The 24,357-nt window shown below is 38.3% G+C and overlaps 1 protein-coding gene across 1 annotated transcript in view; it reads right to left on the bottom strand.

The window, feature by feature from the left end:
• The window catches only part of LOC124619491 (exportin-2), a 166,182-nt gene that overhangs the window by 24,648 nt on the left and 117,177 nt on the right, over positions 1-24,357 (bottom strand). Inside the window, exons 12-15 of the mRNA XM_047145904.1 lie at positions 19,656-19,759; positions 19,417-19,573; positions 11,163-11,254; positions 2,444-2,646 (exon numbers count right to left, since the gene is read on the bottom strand). Coding sequence (XP_047001860.1) covers positions 2,444-2,646; positions 11,163-11,254; positions 19,417-19,573; positions 19,656-19,759 — 556 coding nt within the window. The remainder of the gene's footprint in view (positions 1-2,443; positions 2,647-11,162; positions 11,255-19,416; positions 19,574-19,655; positions 19,760-24,357) is intronic.

Raw genomic sequence — 24,357 nt, 5'->3', positions numbered from 1 at the left:
GATGCACAGAACTATAACAGTTTGTACCTAAGTTCAGTGTATACATGGGTCTAGATAGCAATTTGATGGCTGTGGAGAATGGTCGTGTTCAAAATTCCACTGAAAATCAGAGACTGGTACCAGGTCTTCTAATTATGTTTCCATAGTGAAACATTACTTTCTTGTTCACTGAGTTTGTTAGTTTTTGACACAACATTGGTTTCTAAACCACCCAACACATAGGTGCCAGATGTCAGTCTTCCATCACTACAGTTCTAACAAATGTCTGATAATGACTAGGTTTATGTAACTAACTACAGTGCATTTTTGTTGGTCACAAACATGTTTTCTTCTCAAACAGTCTGATGTTGACAGGCTCACCTCAAATGTGTTACTGCTTAATATTACCATAAGCCAGTCTTACTGTTTTTAGTTTTAGCACAATAAATCAGCATTTAATTGATTCAACACAGTCACAGCAGTCACATTCAACAAACACTGCCAATCAGCATATTGCTAAATAAAATTTTGTGGTGACTTTACACAATTTATTTAGTAGGAATCAAAATATAAAAACATATCAATATCTTTCTGAAAAGAGACTGACTAAAACTGTATGTTGTTTGAGGCTCTCCAATATAACAGCAGTCTATAAGGGTCTCATGTGCAACATCAGCTACTGTTACATAAATTCCTCACTATTTCTACAAGGCAGATGCTCATGATCTTCAGATGTCTATTTGACGATAGTCAGCTGCTGTGGCAGAAAATTTTGTATGGCAGGTCACGTGAGAGGTGTGGGTGGACAGAAGAGGGGAGAGGCAGTAAATTCACTATAGATGATGTTGCCACCCAGACACCTCTGTTGGAGACCAACCAATTGATACTGCACTGGACAACTTCAGAAGACTGCCCTAAATTTTCAGACCCCTGTGAGTAAGATTGGTTGGTTGGTTGGTTGAAGGATTAAAGGGACCAAACTGCAGAGGTCATCGGTCCCTGTGAGTAAGAACTTCCAACTTAGTGCACAGCCTTGTCGTTCTGAATTGCGCAGCCCACTAATATGTTCACATGGAATCTCTCTCTTGATGGCTGCTGTAGCCTTAACAACACAATAAAGACAATCAAATGAAAACAGAGACAACATCAAAACTCACTAATATGTTAGATGGCTGATTTCTGAGATGATATACATCTTCCAGCATGTGGACACTGATCACGTTTGCCTAGCAAAGGACAAAGTTCATTTGGTAGACGACTCAAGGTGCCAACTACCAAAAGCGAATTTGCTGCTTTTGCTTCCTTTTCCAAGTGCTAGAATTAGTTTGGAAATTCTAATATCATGGAGGTTGCAAACAAAGACACACAGAAATATATATTTGGGCTGCATAATATGAAGTAACATAATATTAGTACCACTGAATAAGTCCTAAGAATGGTATATTTGTCCTCTGCGCAGGAACAGCATCCTTTAAAACCATAAGCCATGATCCCAAGTAAAGCTTTACATTCGTGACGTACGCAATAGTGAACTTCAGTGACATGAGCATTAATATTAAGATTAAAGATCAGCAGCCAGCAAAAGCACAGTTGTATAAAGAAACGAAATAGGAACAAAAGTCAGAAAAGCTTTGGAAATTAGAATCTGAAATTACAAAACCAGAAGTTTAGAAGTGTAATCTGAAGTAGGAAGAGGTTCAAGAACCATAAATTTATAATAATAGGGAGGGAGAAAGGAAGGAAGGAAACTTAGGATTTAACATTCCATTCACACTGAGGTCATTAGACATGTGGCACAAACTCAGAATGGGAAAGGAAGTCAGTTGCGCTCAATGCGATTTACAGACATCAAGGAAAACCTAAATCTGGACGGTCAGACAAGAATTTGAATAGCCGTTCTTCAAATAACAGTCCAATGTTTTACGACAGCACAACCTGCTAAATTATGATCCTTCAGTTTCAAGTGCACTTTCTTTACTGCTGTCAGCAGGGTGCAGTTAATTGTTATGCATGTCAAAAGGAAAGCTAATAAAATTCTGACAATGAAGACTGGTATTTTATTTTAGTCAACACAGAACAAGAGTGACTATGGTACTGTTAGCATTCGTCACAAGTAACTGTGGCAACAACCACTGTCTTAGTCCAACACTGACCCAAGTCATGTTATGAGTTACAGTAATCTGTAACCATCCTAAGGAAGTTGACTTCCTGTACAATGGGAGACCAACATTTTTGTTTTATTTTTGTAGGCATTAGTAGACACGAGATAACAATACTTGATGAAACACTTGATGACGACGACAGCGATGAAGATGATGATGATAATCAGATGAAACATCACACCATAATGATTCTTACCTACTTGTATTCCAGTGGAATCACATTCAAGTGACTATGAACTACAAATGCATTTAAAGACAAGGTAAGCCTTTAAGTGCAAAGATAAGAAAATAAATTAACTTACCACTTTCTGGGTAGCAACTATTTGTGAACCACCCTGAGCAATGAATGCTCTCAGAAGTCCCACAAGTGGGTGAATATTTCCTGGGCGCTCCCACAGAACAGGTGCGAGCAGGCACGGGAACAGCAGCATATATGGTTCTGGGACACCAGACGTGTGCTGCTCCAACATCAGTGACAGCATTTGGAAGACATATGGCACAAACTCTGAAGGGAGAAATACGAAATAGTAAATTTCATTAGATGATTCAGCATTTCAAAAATAAGGTATTCTCTCAGTTTTACAGGCAACATAAATACATATCTGGTAAGTACTATTAACATCCTGTGAGAAATGACTTTTTTTAAGTTATAAAACATGTTTTCAAAGAATAAGTATGGCCACAAACTTCACGACAGTTTCTGTTTTCGGTACACTCAAGAGTAAAAGATGTTTTCAAAGTGTTCTGATGAATGTAACCAGAAGTATAGAAGATAAACATTTACATTATAACAAAGTCTATGTTAATCACATACAGTACCATCATGTAACACAATTTTATGACAGTTCTGGCAAAGTGGACAAAGTATCATTTTCTCCTACAGTTATATCAACACATCAACTTGTGTAATTACACATATTGTATATTTTAATGTATGCTTGTAAGCTATTTTTTGGAACTACTTTCAAAAAATTTATGAGACACTTTAAACAGGTTTCCAGAATGAGATTTTCACTCTGCAGCTGTGGCTAAGCCATGTCTCTGAAATATCCTTTCCTTCAGGAGTGCTAGTTCTGCAAGGTTCGCAGGAGAGGAGCTGTAAAGTTTGGAAGGTAGGAGACGAGGTATTGGCAGAAGTAAAGCTGTGAGGACAGGGCGTGAGTCGTGCTTGGGTAGCTCAGTTGGCAGAGCATTTGCCCGCGAAAGGCAAAGGTCCTGAGTTCGAGTCTCGGTCCGGCATACAGTTTTAATCTGCCAGGGAGTTTCACTTTAAACAGGTAATGGAAGAGTTTCCTTTCACACAACAGATGATAGATTAGAATATTATTACAGTGCACAAACCTCTACTGATGTTTTTACCAATGAGGTGTTTTAAAGACAATAGACTCTAATGAATAGTGCTCACAAATAAACAAATACACTGTCCAGTCACATTTACGTGACCACCTGTCAAAAGCCTGCTTAGCCGCCTTTTGCAGTAGAGACTACTGCAAGAAATGCAGGAACAGAATAAATGAGGTTCTGGAAGGTACCAACAGAGACATGGAGCCATGCCAACTCCAATGCCATGGCCAGCTGCACTAGGTCTATTGGTTGAAGATCCAAGGTGTGAACAGCCCGGTCAAGGTGGTCCCACAGGTACTCAACTGGATTTAAATCCAGGAAGCCTGGTGGATGGGAGTGTATGGTAAACTCATCCTGGTGCTCTTTGAACTATGCATGTACACTGTGAGCTCGGTGACACATTGAAGTGTCTTGCTGGTAGTTGCTATCGTGCTGTTTCAGAACCATGCACAATCTTGCCCTTTTGCATGTCAGCTAAATCGCTCCATTCCCATATTATGACAACAACTCCACTGTCCTTCATGTCCCCCGACATGCTTTATATACCCTCTACTGCTAGTGCTGCCACCTGTCATCTCTTACTCATTATTACATATTTACATCATTCGCAGGTGGTGCTCACATTAATGTGACTGGACCATGTAGTGTGATGCATTAAGTTATGGAGGACTTAGATTTATTTACTGTAACAGCCAACTCACCCAAAAAATAAATAAATAAATAATAAGACTAAGATTTGATGTCCTCCAACAACGATGTCATTAAACAGAACACTAGCTCAGAACACAAGGCAAAGACAGGGACCGAATTCAGTCACATCCTTTAAAAAGGAATCACATCTCATAGCTAATTCAGGAAAATTTTTAATCTGGATGGTTGGCTGAGGATTTCAATATCTCACCTCCCAAATATCAATCAAGTTCCTCAACTTCTGTACCGTGTCGAGTGGTCACGTAGTTTTATATCTCAGAGTCTACATCGTACACTATATATTTCAATGCCACGAAATGCTAAAAATCCTGCTTGGCATGAGCAATACTGTCTCACATCATATGAGTATATTGACAGAACTGTAATTTCAAAGGACAGTCTTCACAAAATCATTAATAACAGAGAACGTGAAGGATATAATATTCCTATAGTATTTATAGAAAGAAGTGGTAATAAAAGTAAACCATAAAAATGATTAACATTCTGCCATATGCAATCAATATCATTTTAAGATTAAACACACACAGATGGAGAACAACTTTTAAAAATGTCTTACAGCATTACTACTGCACTTTGGACATCATAAGGCAACTTGAGACTACAGACAGCAGGTACAATTGGTTTCATGCAGCATTGCAATGCAGTCACTAGATAAATACTTCTCATTACTCAAGATCACTGCAAGGGATGAAAATACCCGGATCAAATACGACTCTTGCAGTTCTGTTAATATAGTAACACTGTGCAATAATGAGAAATCAAACACCGTGTGGTACAATCAAGCACTGGCCTTACACATACTTTTAACACTGAATTTACAATGAGACTTTTGAGATATCTTCTCCTAGCAGGGATCAGTGCAATACTACCAACTTACAGCACCTGAATCTGAATGGATGAACAAGGATTTGTATACTGCTCCTTGCAAATATGTGAGTCGACAGCTTTACCCAGTGCACCACCTCTCACAAACCGGCCACCAGAAGAGTTTCTAACAAACAGATCACAGCGTATCATTTTGAATGGAGAGAAGTCTTTAGATGTAAAATTACCTTAGGAGTGCCCCATGGGACTGTTATCAGACTATTACTTTTCACAATATAAAAAAATGACCTTGTAGATAACATCAGAAGTTTCTTGAGGCTTTTGGCAGATGATGCTGTAGTATACAGAGAAGTCACAATGCTATAAAACTGTAACAAAATGCAAGATGACCTGGGGAGGAACTACTTGGTGCAGGAAGTGGCAACTGACTCTCAAATAAACAGATGTAGTGTATTGTGAATACATAGACAGAAATGTTCTTTACTGTATGATTACTCAATTGCAGGACAATCACTGGAAGCAGTTACTTCCATAAAATTTCTGTGACTATACATATGGAGTGATCTGAAATGGAATTATCACATACAATTAATCACAAGTAAGGCAGATACATTATAGATTCATTGGAGAAATCCTCAGGCCATGTAGTCCATCAACACAGAAAGTAGTTTACAAATCATTTGTTCAACCAATACTCGAATACTGTTCATCAGTACTGGATCTATACAAGATAGGAAACTGACAGGAAATAGAGAAGAGCCAAGAAGAGCATCATGTTTCATTACATGTTCTTTTAGTAAGGATGAATGTGTCACAAAGGTGATCAACCAACTCCAGTGGCAGACACTGCAAAAGAGGCTTTCTGCACAACTGTGTGGTTTATTGTTAAAGTTCCAAGAGCATACATTCCAAGAAGAGCCAACAAATATATTACTTTTCCTTACATATATCTCGCAAAAAGACCATGGAGATAAAATTGGAGAGATTGGAGTTGACACGGAGTCTTACCAGCAATTGTCCTTCCCATGAACTATTCATGACTGAAATGGGAAGGGTGAAAGTGACAGTGGTACACAAAGCATCCCCATCACACACTGCAAGGTGGCTTGCAGAGTGTACATGTAGATGTATATTTGGTATGATACACCATGTCATTAAGTGCTGCAAATGTGCAACATACTAGCACTGACTCCCACTATATTTTCAGAATGTTAATTTGCTACCTCTTCCTACAACAATTCAGAAAGCAAAATTGAGGGTTAAAAAAAAAAGTGAATGCTGCCAAAATTACAAAAGTATTACGTAAGTATTTCAAAAACCTAAACAACTGTTGTTTGATATCGCAACCAAAACACGCATACTTGACTCTTTCATTTAATGAAAATGAGTAGAAAATTTCTCTCCAAAAAATTATTTGTTCACATCATTCATTTAGAAGAGCCCCACATAAAAACCACATACTGTCAAACATGTACCACGTGTTGCCCTAAGCTATAAAATTGTGTGTTCATTGTCTTTCTAGACAGAAATAGTAATTAAATGGACAGAACTGAAGCCAAAAGTGAAGTTCATACATTTGTCAACATACACTGCAATGACCTGCAACCAATACATTACAAGTGCGGTAGTTGTGACAAAGTAGATATCAGCCAAACCGGCAGAAACTTTTATTACACAATACAAGGAACATATGTACAAACATAATAATAATAATAATACAGCATATGCTGAAACCACGGTCACAAATGCTCATACTGTGACGTATTCCGTCTGATTTCAAAATTTTACGTCACAAACACAAAAACATCTCACTTAATGTGCAGAAAGAAGATGAAATCTACACCAACATGAACAATGACTGTGAGAACCCCCTTAATGAACAATGTAAATTTGGAAATGGTATCTACACTGACATTTTTTTAAGACTTGCTGTAATTGAGTTAATCACAATTTGGTCCTTACTGTAAACCTCGGTCCTTATTCTAAAAGAGGTTTGCCGGTGATGACAATGTCTGCCACAGCCCACCTGATATCAACACAAACCCGCATTCACATTACACTGTAAGCTGATTGTCTGCCTGCTCTACAGCTACTGAATGCTGATGCACCACCAGCACAGCAAATGACTGCTGATATCACATTGGACACCCACCTCCTCATCATACCTACATTATTTTGCATATTTTTTGTCTCATCCTTCGCGCTTTCTGTAATTTTTTGGATTGCTCCTACTATTTTTCACATGTTGCTTCATTTTTAGACATAATTAAATAATATACTTTGTTCAGAAGCTATCCACTGCATTACATTTTCTTGCATTTTACAAAAATGATTATTACACATACGGTAATTCGCAACTGTATGAACCTGACGTCTGATGTATAGTCACTCCTAGTAAACACTGTTACCACCCCTTTCATCGAGGCCAAGATTTGTAGCTTTTATCCATTATTTATCACACATAATGTTGAACAGTTAATCTGATAATTGTATATCTTCTGCGTCACTATGTATCAGCTATATTAGGTGTGGGCAAACAGCATCCTTCTAATGGTTTTTGCATGGCCCACCAAGACAGTCAGATATTTTACATCAAGACAATTGGAATTTTTACGTAAAAATTTATAGTTTTTATGAAATGCGACATTAACTAATGCATGCAATCATTTTAAAAGGTGTGGCCCTCTGCTAACCTCTGCTTCCACAGAGTGATGCCTGAGCCAAGGCTACAGCCCACCTGTGAGCTACAGGATTCTTTTCTAGGGATCAGAGACATAAAACATGGATACTATTTTCAAACTACCAAAAAAAATTTGTAAGAATAACAACTAAAAATAGTGGTTGAGGGATCACTGTAAATAACTATTTAAAAAACAGGTTATCTTTACTGCACCAAGGGAGTACATTGACCACCCTGCGGTGCATGCCAGGTAAAACATTAGTACGTATTTCACTAATAGTTGAACACATAATCACGGAAAGAGTGCCAGTTTTGCCAAACAAAAAAAATGAAAACAGTATTTTCTATCTGAGAAGAAATGTGTGATAAATTGCTCAAGCTAATGCAAAAGATCACAAAAATACATCTATCTAAAAAGGCGTATAAAACATACTTCCTAAGTATTAGATAGTCAAAGATTGTGCAGAGGACTCAGAGTAGAGGTTAACAACAAAAAGGGGACAACTAAAAATATGCCAAGATCTGTAGTGCATTATTGTAATTTCTTGTCATTCTCCTGAGCACAGCATCTCACTTGTAATGGAGGAACAGTGACCCAGTTTTCCAGATGGACTTAAGGGAGGACAGAGAGTGTGCACTGGAAAAAGTAGCATGTTTACAGGCATGGATTCAGTTCTTTGAGCAAACTGGGGGGACTGCAAGGAACATAGCAACATGTCCATGGCCTGTAAACAATTGTGGGTGTGTACACTGGAGCAGTCCAAACCCATGTTTTACAAGTTATCTGGTGCAAAAGAACATCAAACAATCAAGACCAAGCAAATGAGACAGTCCATTCGTTAAGGCACTGACTTCATATTCAGGAGGCTGGAGTTTGCTCAGTCCATCCATCCTGATTTAGGTTTTCTGAATAATTTCAGGCAAACGCCACAATGGATTGTTCAGTAATGTCATGGCCAACTATGTGTCCTATCCTCGTAAAAAACATATTTCTACATTCATTTGGTATGTATATAATGTGTGTCTATCGACCTGCACATCATCTTTGTTTTTAGGTATATTAGACTTAGTTATTTTCATTGTATTATGATGATAAATCCTATATCATTGTGAGATGATCACTGAATGAAACAAATAAATAATGTAATTAGCTTGCTTTCTGTGTTTTTGCACTAAATTTATGTTCATGATCCACAAGTTCTGAAATGTAGTTTTATTTTTATTATGTATACACAATGATGTCTGTAAGGGTGCAAGTGGTTATCTGTTCCACTCAACAGAAATCTGAGTAAAACTGAAAGTTCAAAAGCTTAGTTAGATATCAAGAGCACCAGTCTCCTCAAAGGTAAAAGTGACTTATTTCAAGGAATAGATAAATTTCACTATAAGTAATTTTGCTAAATGAAGTGAGATTCGGAACAACCCGACGGTTTTCTTACTGACTTGCTGAGTCAGTAGTTGACAGTCACATTCAAACTTACCACATTGTCCAGTACTTAAGAGTTTAGAATGGTGCAATCCTGTTATTTGATTTTCAAATTCCAGATGGAACTGACATGACACTTTTGTGCTAGAACACCGACTGAAGTTTGGGGCAACAATTATACACTTGGCTTCAAACTGACTCAAAAAACAGCTCCCTGCTCAGGACTCGGTACCACTCATGATAGGAGCAACTGACTCATGTTCTACACCAGAGTTTGGACTATCTCCTATCATTCCCTAAAATGAGAAATATCCTCCTCATTATACTCCACTCCCTGCCAAAGTGGTATTCCGCTGTCCACCCAACCTACACAATATCACTGTCATCTCTATTCCACTCCTGATCCCAACCCTTTGCCCCACAGACTTATATCCTTGTAACAGACCTAGAAGCAAAGCCTATCCTATACATCCTCCCTCTACACCTACTCCACTCCCATCACAGGCACTTCTTACACCACCAAAGATGTGGCTACCTTTAAAAGCAGCCATGTGTTGTAGCATCTTAACTGCAAACTGTGTACAGCATTCTATGTGGACATGATCAATAACAAGCTGTCTTCCACATGAAAGGCCACCACCAAACTTTGGGCAAGAGACAGCTGTACCATTCAATTGCTATGAATGCCACACAACATGGTGTGCTCAATTTTGACCACTTCACACCCTGTGCCTTCTGGAATCTTTACATCAACACTAGCTTTTCTGGAAACACACACACACACACACACACACACACACACACACACACACACACACACACCATCTATCTCCTTTTCTTCTCCTCTCATCCTCCATTTTTCTCTCCCAGCACAGCCTCCCAATGCCACATCTAACAGGCTACTATCAGGTCCCCACTACACTCCTGTACACTCTCAGACACAATGCACAGCAGCATCTTCCCAACCCCTACCTTATTATTCCTCCACCTCCTCACCCACACCTCTTCTGTACCACCACTACCCACCCCAGCTGTAATCACTGCTCACCATATTCTGGTCTCATCTCCAGGAGATGAATGCATGTCATGTGCACTTGTTCTAACCTAATCTAGACAGGCAACCACTCACCTATGATGGAATGATGTGTGGAGAATAGAAACTTTTAACAGGAAACATTATTCGCACTAGCTTTTGATCTCTCTCTCTCTCTCTCTCTCTCTCTCTCTCTCTCTCTCTCTCTAGTAAAAGTAGACACATTCATACACAAACCCAAGCAGACACTCAAATGCACACTCTCTTGGACATGGCAAGAGTGATTATCAATTATCAGTTACTGAAAGCACTAGTCTGGGCTGTAGGTGGTGACTCGCATCATTCAATAACCAAACATGCCACGGCCAGGAATTTGTGTACTTGAGTGTGTCTGGTGTTTCCTGCTACTTGTTTCCATGGTCCATACATTAGTCCACTATAGGTAAGTTGTTGCCTTTCCCTTATTTTACGTATTGTGTTTTTCTTCATTTGATGGACTTAGTCAAATAGCTTAGTCTACCTTTAAATGTACTTTACATGTGCTCGTCTGTCATTCAAAGTCTCCTCCATGTGGAGAGTAACAGTCTAGCCTATTTCATTATTGTTATTCCATCCCAGATTTTCCATTGTTCATTTCACTTATGTAAGACATACAGCAGAACACTGTGAGGTGACAGTATTTACATCATATGTACAATATTTACTACTACTACTACTACTACTACTACTACTTCTTGTGGTACCACTTTAAGATAAGTTATTTTTATTTCCAAAATTGGAGTATATGCAGCACTGCTTGTCAAACTGTACATATGGCAAAGGAAAGTTCTATTAATGAGTCTAAATAATTTAGGAGTAAAGTACTGTAGCTCGAAAAGGATTCATCTGCACACTAATGAAGTTTTCAGTCTTGTTTATGTACCTGTCAACAACTCATCACCTCTACTATTCAATGAGTTTTACTTTTAGGAGAAAATTATTTGATGTTTTGTAGAACATTACCTTGAACATCTTGCTGGAGTATCCACTGGAAAAGTGGAAATAAATTTGCTTCAAACGTAGATACAGCCGTCTTGTTTGAAGTGCATACGATCCTGCAACATGAAAGACAAACATGAATAACACACTCGGACGACAAAAACACTTGTAAGTTCACACACTATTTGTTCATTACTTAATACTTTGGAATAAAACAGTTCTTGCAAGTTATCTGTTATACAATTTTACAGTGCAAAGCCATGTTCTCAATCCCGCCGAAGCACCACAGTTCCCAAATACCAATAAATTACTTTTCTTGCAGGATGTAATACTTTATTAGTGCTGGAAAATCCTGAGTGGAATATAAATAATTGAAGGAGTAAAGATAACCACTCACCATATAGTTGAAGTGTTGAGTGGTGAATAGACAAATAAACAAGATTGATATTGTTACAATGTTGCTAAGCTTCAAGCAAAGTCTATCTTCTGAGCTGTCAAAACACACACACAAAATTACATAGTCATCACCACACACACTTTTTCTCCATTGAAACTCCAACTGGGTGAGGGACTGTGTTAGGTGAAGAGGGGTAGGAGGCAGGAAACGTTAAGACAGAAGGATGGTTGAGGGATGGCAGAAAGTGGCAAACTTACTATGAATAGGCAGATGAAGTGTTACATGCCATTTAGGTAAACAACACTTAACACTCCTTGTGTAGTACAAGGAAAGATGATCTTGACAGAATAATATTAAGAAGGGAGTATGTTGCGGAACATATACCGTGTGCAGGTGTCTGTTTTCATATGTGCAAACATTAAACGGGAGGAGAGGAATACAAAAAAAACGGCAAGGTGTGGCGACAAGTAAACGGTTTCACCTGCTGTTTTGGCGTCGCAGCTTGGTGGTGGCTTGACTGTCAAGGAGCAACCACACTCTCCAAGAATGAAAACGAAAGACAAGATGGTTCTGTGACAAAATATATTGTAATTTTGAGTGACATGTTGAGACTTTGAAGCTTATGCCATATGCAAAATTCTGTTCTGCTCTAATTCATGAGTCACTCTAATGATCTGTACACACATTGAAGGAAATATATGTTCATAAAAGAAAATTAATGGCTGTCCTTTTTTGTTATATGAGTAGAAGTTGTCATCTTTTGCTCCAGTAACAACTGTAGAATGTGAGGGAGTCAAACCTTTCCTCGTCTATACATGGGATTTTAGAACCAATGATTAGCATGATCTCTTCTTCAACAGAATCATCTATGGCAACTGGATTTTATAAAAAAGTAAATATGTCAGATATTGTGTCAGGTGACAGATCTCTAAAGTGTTCTGACTCAGCTTCAACTACAAGAAGTGAGCCAGCAGCTACATAAAACACTAAACCAATAAGAAAAATACTTCACAGAGCAAATTGCATATGGCATGTAACGAACTGAAGGCATGAGAAAAATGGATGGGCAGGTGCACAGACGATATGAAGAGGGAGATTGTGCTGACAATTCAGCTACACAATTCAGCATTTATTATAATACAGAGAAGCTGATTTGGAGGGGGATATTTGTGAAAAAGACAATGAAGTTACACATACTGTGCTCATTGGCATGTTGTACTGCTGGGTAATCAACGCATGGCATGTTGTACTGCTGGGTAATCAACGCAGCTCTTGGGCCACAATTTGACAGCAGACATTCATTGATGTAGCAGTTGGTTGTTGATCAAAAGATACAGTAGAATATTTTGTACAATCAGTACGGCAGATGTTCAATGTATTTAAGAAAACAGCATCACACGTCAACCAAAAGCAGCTATAACGCGTATTTATTCATCGGCGATCAGTTTCGGTGAAGCAATCATCTGCAAGTCACAACTACATTGCCTCAGGTTAATCCAATGTTCGTGGGTGCAAAGTAAATAATTATTATCAGTTGCAGCAGCAGTCTGTTACACATGCATCCACTGTATTATACATTTTTCTATCAGTCACTAATTACAAAAATTGACAGTCCTTTCCACTGTCCCATATACTGTCTCACCAAATCTTATCATAAACTCATGAGTCAACATTGTTGTATAACATGCACTATTGATAGTAGTAGATTATATGTCCTATTTAATTGGCATCTGCTATTAACAGTTGATGAGATCATTGGGCAACCAGATTTTGACCACACATATGGTTTAGGTCTGGAATATAGCTTTGCTGTTCTTGTCTTCAACTGCTCACTAACTACAGACTTACTGAACTGTAAAAATATTTAGATGTATCATTTATGTTCACTGGATGCAATCCTTAACCATTTGGTTCTCATATGTGTTCTAGGTTACACTTCCAGTGAAACCTATCCAAATCTAATTTTCATAGACCTAGATTACCCGCATCAGAAACACGTGAAGTGAAACCCTCTTTTACACTTTTAAGGGGACTTTTAAAAATGGCATTAATTGTGGGAAAATGGAAAATGTGGGAAATTATTTTTTTAATCAGATAAATAAGTTTACATTTCATGAACATAATGGTAGTTCATACTTCTGGCAAAAAAATCTAGAACTTTAGTTTCTTTTAATTTATTCTATTGGTGATTTTCATGTCTAGATCACACCTGGAGATCATATATATGACAAGAAGTATATCTAATTTAAATTTGAATACTTGCTATGTCAAACGCTAGAAATTTTTTTAAAAAAATATGTGACATACAGGATGTCAGTTGGCAAAGGTGATGTTGACTGATTACGTAAAGTGCAGACCCAGTAACAGAATTATGTTCTACTAGAGTGGTTTGAGGGACATACATTTAATCCAGCTTTCAAAAAGCAGATTGGGATAAATTTTCTAAATTGCTGGACAAGTCAATAACACAGGTCCCTGCACTTCCAAAATCATACTCAAAGTTGTTAAAGATCATAATATCTACTGCCAAAAAGAGCATACCCAGAGGATGCCTGAAAGAATACATTCCTGTCTGGAATGAAGAGATCAACCAGCTGTTTAACCAATTCAAGGAAAGTGGAGACCAAGAAACAACTACAAACCTTATGAATTCCTTGAATGAACGAAGGAGAGAAAAAAGGCATAGAGAAACAAGGGACCTCGATATCACGCACTCCAGTAGAAAAGCATGGACGCTGATTCACAAACTTGGAAAAGACTCTTCCCACAAAAAAGAAAACTCAACAGTCTCATGCGACTCAATGGCCAATCACTTAGTGAGAGTTTCCAAGGTCCCAACAGATAAAGCAAATCTTCAGCAAGTAAATAGAGAGCTTACGGAAGTCAGGAAATCTCTGCAACATAACCCAGAATTCTCTTCTCCATATGCAATCACTGAACTGTAGACAACCCTTAAGCATACGAAATGTAGAAAAGCTGCAGGTGCAGATGGGCTTTACCCTGAATTTTTGGTGCACAGTGGACTGGTAACGCGAAACTAGCTAGTTTGCCTTTTTAACGAAATTCTTCGTACAGCAACATCACCCAAAAAATTTAAAAGAGCAAAAATTATCGTTATCAAAAAGCCAGGTAAAGAGGGATCAGCTGCAGAACACTTCTGCCCAATATCTCTCCTTAGCTGTGCTTACAAGCTATTGGAAAGAATGATTCTAAACCGAAACCAAGATCAAATTAATGCCATGATACCACCTGAACAAGCTGAATTCAGACCTTATAGAAGCTATTGTGAACGAGTGCTCTCCTTGACTACTAACACAGAATTTGGATACCAAAAGAAACTTAAAACTGGAGTAGTGTTCATTGACCTGTCAGCAGCTTATGACACGGTGAGGTGCAAGGGCCTATTATTGAAATTTTTTAGAGCAATATCTCACAAAACTCTAGGCAACCTCTTAAGTAACATGTTAAGCAATAGGCAGTTTAAAGTACATCAAGGAGAAGAGAAAAGCAGATGGCATGTACTCAGTGACGGATTACCTCAGGGCTCTGTCCTTGCTCCAGTGTTATTCAACCGCTACACAGCTGACCTGCCAAATTTGACCTGCCGAAAATTTCAATATGCAGACGACCTGGCAATTTCATATCAGAGTGAAGACCTTTCTGAATGTGAAGAACACCTAACAAACAGCCTTACTAAACTTTATGAGTATTTTGAGACATGGCGACTGAGACCAAATGTTTCTAAAACCGAGGTAAGCCTGTTCCACCTCTCTAATCACCTTTCAACAGCAAAGATCAGTTCACAGTTCGGCCCTCTGGGCAAAGTCAGATACAACGAAAGCCCAAAATACCTGGGAGTCACTCTGGACAGAACTTTTAACATACAAAAAACACCTTTCCAACTTGGCCAAGAAGATACAAACATGAGTGAACCTTGTGAGAAAGCTGGCAGGCAGTACATGGGGAGCAACCACATCAGTCCTCCGAGGAGCATCCCTTGCACTGGTATACTCTGCAGCAGAATACTGTGCACCAGTTTGGCTCCGAAGCGCCCATGTAGTGAAAGTAGACATCCAACTGAACTCAGTTATGAGAGTAATTAGTGGCACAGTCCGGTCTACACCTACTTGCTGGCTACCAGTGGTTTCAAACATCTGTCCACCAGACCTCCGTCGAAAGGCTGCTCTCTACAACATCTGTCAGCAAGTTTCTGAAAACAACTTGATCCCTCTTCATGACAATTTGCTATCACTGCCCAGGAAACGCCTCAAATCTAGAAGACCAGCATATGAAATGGGAGTCCAAATGTTATCCACAGGATTCAACCAGGACACAGAGTGGAAATGTCAGTGGCAAGCTGCAAGAACCTGAAACCACGAACTTGTAGACATCCAACAGTTCTAGTTCCAGGATTCCACCAACCAAGGGAGGTGTGGGTGCAGTTAAAATGATATCGGACTGAAGAGGGTAGGTGCAAATACAACATGCACAGGTGGGGCTTTTCAAGTGACAGTGTGTGTCACTGTGGTGACACCCAAACAATGAGCCACAATGTAAATGAATGTCCAATCAGATGCTTCCCTGGTGGCATTGAGAAGCTCCATCAAGCATCCCACGAGGTACTCTGCTGGATCGAGTCCATCAGCATCTGAGTGTAGTCGGAGCCGTTCTAAAACTTGTGCACTGTATATAATTTCACATGTTCATTTTTATATATATTTCTTTGTTTTGCTAAATGTGTATTACTGTAATTGATGCATACGATAGTAACAATAATAATAATAATAATAATAATAATAATAATAATTTGGTCCAGTGATCCTCTAGCTTTTTCATCCCTTCGGTAAAATAGTTTCTATCAAACTCTCCAAAACACTCGTTAACTGCAACTATCCCTTCTTCATTTGATGACAATTTCTTCCCTGCGAGTCAAAGTTTCAAGTTAGGGAACAGGAAGAAGTCGTGTGTACGTCTGGTGAAAAGGTGGGTGAGAAACCAATTCATGCACTTTCACCATAGTTATCGCTGATGTGTCGGGTGGTGCATTATCCTGGTGAAAAAAACACTTTTTTGCATGCTAACCTTGGACTATTGTTCAGTCAACAAAAGTTTCAAATGATCCAGCAATGAAGCCTACATGGGCCCAGTTTTCCAAAGACTTATAAAAGGATCATTCCTTGGCAATCATAAAAAATAGTGCCCATCACCTTACAAGCTGACCAAATGGTCTTTGTCTTCTTTGGCAAACTTTCACCAGCCTTTGTTCGTTGTTTAGATTGCCATTTTGACTCTGGTGTGTAATGATGAATCCAGGTTACCTGAGACACAAATTTGCACAAATCTCGCGGATTGTGATTAAACATCAGCTGACATTATGTTGAAATGTTATGCTGGCTACGCTTTTGGCCAACTTGAGGAATGGCAGCACCCACCTCAAACACAACTTCTTCATAGCCAGTTCTCCACACAGGAAATTATTCACTCACTCAGTTGAGATGCCTACAGTCTCAGAAATCTCACCAACTTTTATTCAGCAGTCTCATACTACCATATCATGAATTTTATCAATGGTTTACTTTGTGGTGACCTTAACTGGATAGCTGGAGTGAGCTTTGTTTTCCGTGCTTAGTCTTCAATGATGGTGCAGGGTCCACATGAACTTCATCCAATTCTGTTTTGATTTTTGTGTGGCAGCCCAACCATTCACATGAAATGTTTAATAACAGCATGAAACTCTGATTTCTCCCTTTTTAATTGCAGCTGACACACTGACCACTTCAGACAACTATCAACAATTAACTGTACACTGTACATTGTTGAAATTCTTCATACAATCCTGGAAATAATAAGCTCACCTACCATGCAGGTGCAATGAAAATGTTCCATTCTTTCATGGAAAATTACCACTTATCAAACTGCCTTGTATTAATGTCATCAAGTAGTTAAATGTTTGTAAGAACACAGTGGCATAATGAAATACAGTTCTGTAGGGTGTGACAGAGTGGAATGTGCAGTTAAATTTTAGCCGTGCTGCCAGGTTTCCATTCTGACAATCAACTTGGAAATCAGGACATACTCTGGAAGAAGCGCAATGGTGTGTGCTAATTATGATCACATTTAAATTGTTTAGGCTTTCTTATTAGTTCCCAACCTAACTCCTACTATGTAAATCTCTACATATTCTGAAAAAAACTGTACACCACTTGACAACATCTCTCTGCAAATCAAAGTTACAGCTTTTTTACTGAAATAATATGCCAACAATTCCAATGTAGTTACGAATGTTTTTGCAGGAGAGTCCACACCTGTGATAGTTCAAAGATAGTTTGTATATTATCTGGAAGAGAGACTACACAGGGTTTTTAACCACTGCCAACTGTCCTTCAGCTTTGACTAACACTTAAGTTACAGCCCAACCCAGCACTTCGTTCAATAGCATAACTATGAAAAACTCTACACAGTGTAGTTATTGGTTAGGTTGGTAGTGTGAGGAGACAAAGCACTAGTGGTAGGAATTGTTCCAGCTTTTAATGAGTTCTACCAAAGAACTAAGAAGAACAGAGCTTAATAAAGATTACTGCATAATGTTTGTTAACATTACCTGAAAGCCAACACCTTTCCAGTGTCACCATTTCTGAATTACATTTCTCTCTCTCTCTCTCTCTCTCTCTCTCTCTCTCTCTCTCTCCATTAATATTGTTTCCTTATGCGTAAATGAAGGTAAATTTGTCATGATGATAATGTAAATGCAGATGGGAATTAACTGAAGGGATCAATAAAAAAAGTCACAAACAGTGGGAGAATGTTAATTTCAGGGACATGAAAGTGGTGTTACACTGTACTGCATTTCCTCTGATTCTTTCAAATGTTAATGAGCTGCAGCAACAAATTTCATGTTTATGTTTGCCCTGCCTTGAAATAGCACTTTCAGAATCTGAGGTTCCAAATACTAATTTGCTTTCAACATCACCTTTAAGCTGTTAAGCTGATACGGTCTCCACACACTCCACTGAAGTTCAGAATACTTCTAATATTCGGAATGGATTATGATAATTGGAGATCCGTAAATGAACATCCATTTGTGTATGCCTACATACACAGAATCTCCAAAGCACCATATGTGTTGTCTTTGCTCTAGAACATCGAACTGAGTGAGTTATGGAATCCATGGATCATAACAACATGAAAGCAGAACCAGGTACATTTTCAACCCAGCTAAGTTGGAGACCACATCAGTACCTATCTCCATTGAGATACTTATCCCATACTTAGCATGTGATCTTCTAACTTTAAGTTATAGCTAAAAATCTGTAATATTTCCATGGTATGAGATCACAACAAATGTGTTATCTGAATAAATAATGTGCAGATGTAATAATAACACCTACCAAGCACAAACAGATTATAAATATTGACATTCATCGGATTTGTCACCCACAACAATTATAAAGTATGGAACTGGTGAATCCAAAGTTTATCATACTCACTACTCTGTACTATAATCATACAATCCAGTTCAATCTACCATAAATTATCCATTTTGGCTACATTATGTCACTTACTTTCCGTGTTCATTTAGCATTCCGAAATGAGTGCAATAAGGATTGAAATGAGAGAAAATATAGCTATTCATCTTACAAATACCAGAGAATCACTTAATCACACAATGATGATATGGCAGTCAACACACACTAATTTTAAGCATAGAAATCTTTAAGTGCTAGTCCGTTACGGTGTACTTACTACTTAGACTGAACTGAACAGTCCAAAAGAATAATACAAATATTGCTACACAGATCATTTTCTGGCAACACCCAGAAGGAGATATAAGCTTACATTTAACAGTTAGGTATTATTTTATCCACTTGTTAGCACACTTACTTGATTGATAAACATAAAGTTTCAAACAAATAATGATTGAAATGAGGTTTGCTTGGATTACGAGCAACCAATGCTAATTTCTGGGTCAATTTTGGAAGAAGATCACCAAGGTGTGGAATAACTTGAGCCTGCAATGCAGAGAAGCTCCTCATAATAGCTGAAACATTAAAATATTAGTTAACAACAATAAAGAAAGAGCTGAAATATGCCAACATAGATAGTATGAACCAACTTCTTACCTTTCATAACATATTCATTTTCTTGTGATCCAGGCAGATCCAATGCGGAAAACAGATTTGTCAGAAGTTCACGAGCAATGGTAGTCACTTCTTCAATTTTCACCCTATTAAAGACAATGCAATTCTTTGAAAATGTGTATAGAGTCTGTGGCGTATTTACCAAAAATGTACAGAAAAATACAAAAATGTTAACAATAACTGTAATTGTAATATTAATGATTTTAATTATGGTATCGTCAATATGTGAAAGAAAAAAATGGATTGCAGAGATAAACAGTAACTAGGTACAGTGTACCTAGTTACCATATTCAAAGTTGTACAAACTACAGAACAAACACACAGAATCAGCAAAGGAAGATAAGCAAATCGAATATTAAAAACATATGTCATTTATTATCAAAGTTTGTAACATATGTAGCCTACACTTTCATCAATATTTTCCCTTTGCCTGACTCATGTTTGGCCCTAAGAAATAAACCATTTGTTCAGAATGAGATCAGTTGCCTTTAAAGTTCCTCTAATTCTGCTCAAGTTGTGTCACTTTCACCACACTATGAAGTATGTCTTGTTATTTTTCCACACAGTAATTTTTATTCAGGCACTTGAGGCTAAAGAGTAGATACGACACAGGCCTCCAACATTTAACTATCGTAAGTGTAATTCGTTATTATTGCAACCCACAGAACCAGTACATCATAGCTACAGCTGCATGACAATGTGCATTTTGTCTCATTCCACAACCTTGAAGGCATGATGGGACATATCACCACGAGGAGGAAACAACAAGAGAGTTAAGAGCCTGAGAGCCAAGGCGACTCACATCAAAGTCACTTTATCATACAACATAAATGATGGTATCACCAGCTCATTTGTATACATTTATTGTTTGATAACTGTGGAAATTCAGACTCAAAGCAATAACATGGAAAATATAAGATTTTTACAGCATCAAATTCAAAAATCAAAATGTCAAGGGTCAAATGCAATAATCATATTTATTTTCACGTAAACACACAAATTTTAAACTATTTTAATAAAATTTTGACTAAACATTGAAAAAATCTATAGTTTTGTACACTGGAAAAATTGGTAAGTTTTTTAGCCAGATTTGTGACATTTATGTGCAGCAGGATGACATGTTTCAACAGTATTAGTTTAGCCAAAGTTATTTTCATTTGGCATTCCAAATAAACAATTATTTTGTGTCCAGCTGTGTTGTTGCCACTGTATGAGTCAATGTCTGCAGACTGAGCACCAACTTCATCAGCCGAATCATCAAGATTATTGTTATTGTCTGCAATGAACAAACTATGATAATTTCATTATCAGAAAATTGTCGTTTTACAGCCAGTCATTTATGTCATTAACACCTATGTCCAAGCACTCTGGAACATTTGTAAATGCGTACTCTACATTTCTGTGAGGGAAATTTCATAAATAATGCACACTATTTTTTTTTACTTACATATTTATTTTTTATTTATTTATTTTCAGTAGCCCTTTAAGGTCCTTTAAAGTCTCCTTGCCTCTCTATGACTGAATCCCACTGCCTCGGAAGCTCTATTATTCCATGCAGGACACCACTTCTGCTCATCTGTCAAATGGCTGGGGTAACAGTGGTAGAATGTTCTTCCAGAAAAAGATAGCAACGTCGATGCATATGGTTTTTCAACTTCGGGAACAAGTCGAAGTCTAGTGGACTCATGTACAGGCTGTAGGGAGGATGTGGCAACGCTTCCCATCCATATTTGTGCAATTCTTAGGCTACAACACTGCTGATATGCAGGCAAGCATTATCATGGAGAATGAGTGGCCCAGCCTCGAGCAACTGAGATTGGGTTTTGTGCATCTTCTGCACAGGTTTTGCATGAAGTGACAATAATATACATTGCTGTGACACTTTTTCCACAAGGGACTCTTATCATGATGATTTCTTGGTGATCATAAGCAAAAATCATCATTTTCTTGAGTTTTGGCAGTGCATCAAATGTTTTTGGACGTGAAGAATCTGAAGCTTTCCACCCATTGGATTGTGATTTCAATTCCAGTTCAAAGTCTCTAATCCACAATTCACCAACAGTGACAATTCGACAGAAGAATCCTTGACCTTCATGTTCAAATTGAACAAGGTTGCAATGTCCAGGTGTTTCTGCTTCTCTTCAGCAGTCAAACAGTGTGGGCCCCATCTCGCACAATTTTTTCTCTTCTTCAAATCACTTGTCAGAGTATGGAATACTGATGTTGAGGGAATTCACAGGGTTTCAGAGAGTTCCTCAAAAGTCGCACTGCAATCTTCAAGAGCATCTGCTACAAGTTTCACACTTGGTTCGTATGTTGACATTTTTGGCTTTCCAAGTCTTGCATTATCGTCCATGCTCATACAACCTCCAAGAAAACAATTAACCCAATGTGAAATTGTACTACAGTCCACTGTAAACTCATCACAAACTTCACTTAATGAACTGTGGATTTCCATCAGGTTTTTGCCACGTAAAGTTTCAGTCTTGAAGTATGACCTCTTCAAATGTCACAGTACCCAAGATCCTTGCAGGATCCATTTCTATCTCTCACCAATTTTACGTTAGAATACAGAGCGAAAAGACAAAAATATGTGCTTCTTCCTCAAGCTCTCGACTACATCTGACATAATTTTGATTGTTACATCAAACAATCCACAGTAATATCAATCTGTACATTATTCATGAAATGCCTCTCATAAATCCAACAATGAACTCCAACACATCAATTTTGTTACCAGTTTATTTATTTAATGTGCACACAGCATCAGTGAACTTACAAATGACTGGCTACAAATTTTTCCTGGTCTCCATGAGTGATGACTTGGCAACATGACCCTATGTAAATTCAATCATTCAGGGTGTTTCGTAACCCATGTTACAGACTTTTAAGAAGTTGTAGAGGAGATTTAGTAGATAAAGTTTTGGAAACGAACTCTTGTCAGGAAATGTCCGTTTGGACGCAAAATAAGTTTGAAGATCGGATCACTTTCAAATCTCCCCATTCACCACACCCACATAATGAAGACAATGAGCTCTGACCTGTGTGCTCTATGGGATCTGCTGCACGTGACACCCTGCTGTTTGTTGCACAAGGTGTATCCACAATGCATGCTTTCATACTCATGATGCACAACCAAGGAGAGCCACAGTCAACCCTCCTAGTTGCAAACACACCAGTTTCTCATAGCTGTTGTTGGAGTCAGACAAAATTCGTATGTGATGGATTGAGGTGATCCAAAAAATGTTCTCCATACTTGAATTGCGTAGACTTGCAATTATATAGCACACTGCGAAGCAGGAGATTTGAAAGTGGTCCGATCTTCAAACTTATACTGAAACGGTACATTTCTGGACACAGATCCCTTATAAAAATGTTATCTACTATGTCCTCTCTACAACCCCTAGAAGCCTGTAATAGGAATCGTGAAGCAAAATGCATAATGACATATTTACAGGTCTCAAAAAAGTGTCATCATGCCATTTTCCTTCTTCAATTAGCTTCCTCAGTAGCTTTATCTTATACACTGACAGCATAAATTTCACTTTGACGCTGCCACTGACAGATACAGTAAAACAACAACATGGCCTTCGGAGGCAGTTCTGCTGCTTTTAGAAATTTTGCTACATTGGGCACAAAATCTTCAAAGACCTAATTTTTAAAAAGCAAATTTTCCATCCAAGCATTGTGTTGTAACTTATAAGATTCTTGCAAGGAGGACCAATTCACATGTTTTAAAGCATAGGTTTTTGTTTCCTAGGCGCATTACTGCAAGCCACTTTTGTAATTTTGTCATTTTTATAGCCTTTTTGCAAGGTCATCTAATCTGGAAGCTAATGTCTTACTGAATAACATCCAATAAAAAAGACCACTGATTCAATGGCATTATAAATAATAATAATAATTAATCCCCCCCATGAACCTTGGACCTTGCCGCTGGTGGGGAGGCTTGCGTGCCTCAACGATACAGATAGCCGTACCGTAGGTGCAACCACAACGGAGGGGTATGTGTTGAAACGCCAGACAAACGTGTGGTTCCTGAAGAGGGGCAGCAGCCTTTTCAGTAGTTGCAGGGGCAACAGTCTGGATGATTGACTGATCTGGCCTTGTAACATTAACCAAAATGGCCTTGCTGTTCTGGTACTGCAAACGGCTGAAAGCAAGGGGAAACTACAGCCGTTATTTTTCCCGAGGGCATGCACCTTTACTGTATGGTTAAATGATGATGGCGTCCTCTTGGGTAAAATATTCCGGAGGTAAAATAGTCCCCCATTCGGATCTCCGGGCGGGGACTACTCAAGAGGACGTTGTTATCAGGAGAAAGAAAACTGGCGTTCTACGGATCGGAGCGTGGAATGTCAGATCCCTTAATCAGGCAGGTAGGTTAGAAAATTTAAAAAGGGAAATGGATAGGTTAAAGTTAGATATAGTGGGAATTAGTGAAGTTCGGTGGCAGGAGGAACAGGACTTCCGGTCAGGTGAGTACAGGGTTATAAATACAAAATCAAATAGGGGTAATGCAGGAGTAGGTTTAATAATGAATAAAAAAATAGGTGTACGGGTAAGCTACTACAAACAGCATAGTGAACGCATTATTGTGGCCAAGATAGATATGAAGTCCACACCTACTACAGTAGTACAAGTTTATATGCCAACTAGCTCTGCAGATGACGAAGAAATTGAA

The sequence above is a fragment of the Schistocerca americana genome, chromosome 6 (genome assembly GCF_021461395.2).
Source record: "Schistocerca americana isolate TAMUIC-IGC-003095 chromosome 6, iqSchAmer2.1, whole genome shotgun sequence".
Taxonomy (NCBI): Eukaryota; Metazoa; Arthropoda; class Insecta; order Orthoptera; family Acrididae; genus Schistocerca; species Schistocerca americana.
The sequence above is the reverse complement of the archived record's forward strand: the minus strand, read 5'-3'. Positions and strand labels throughout refer to the sequence as shown.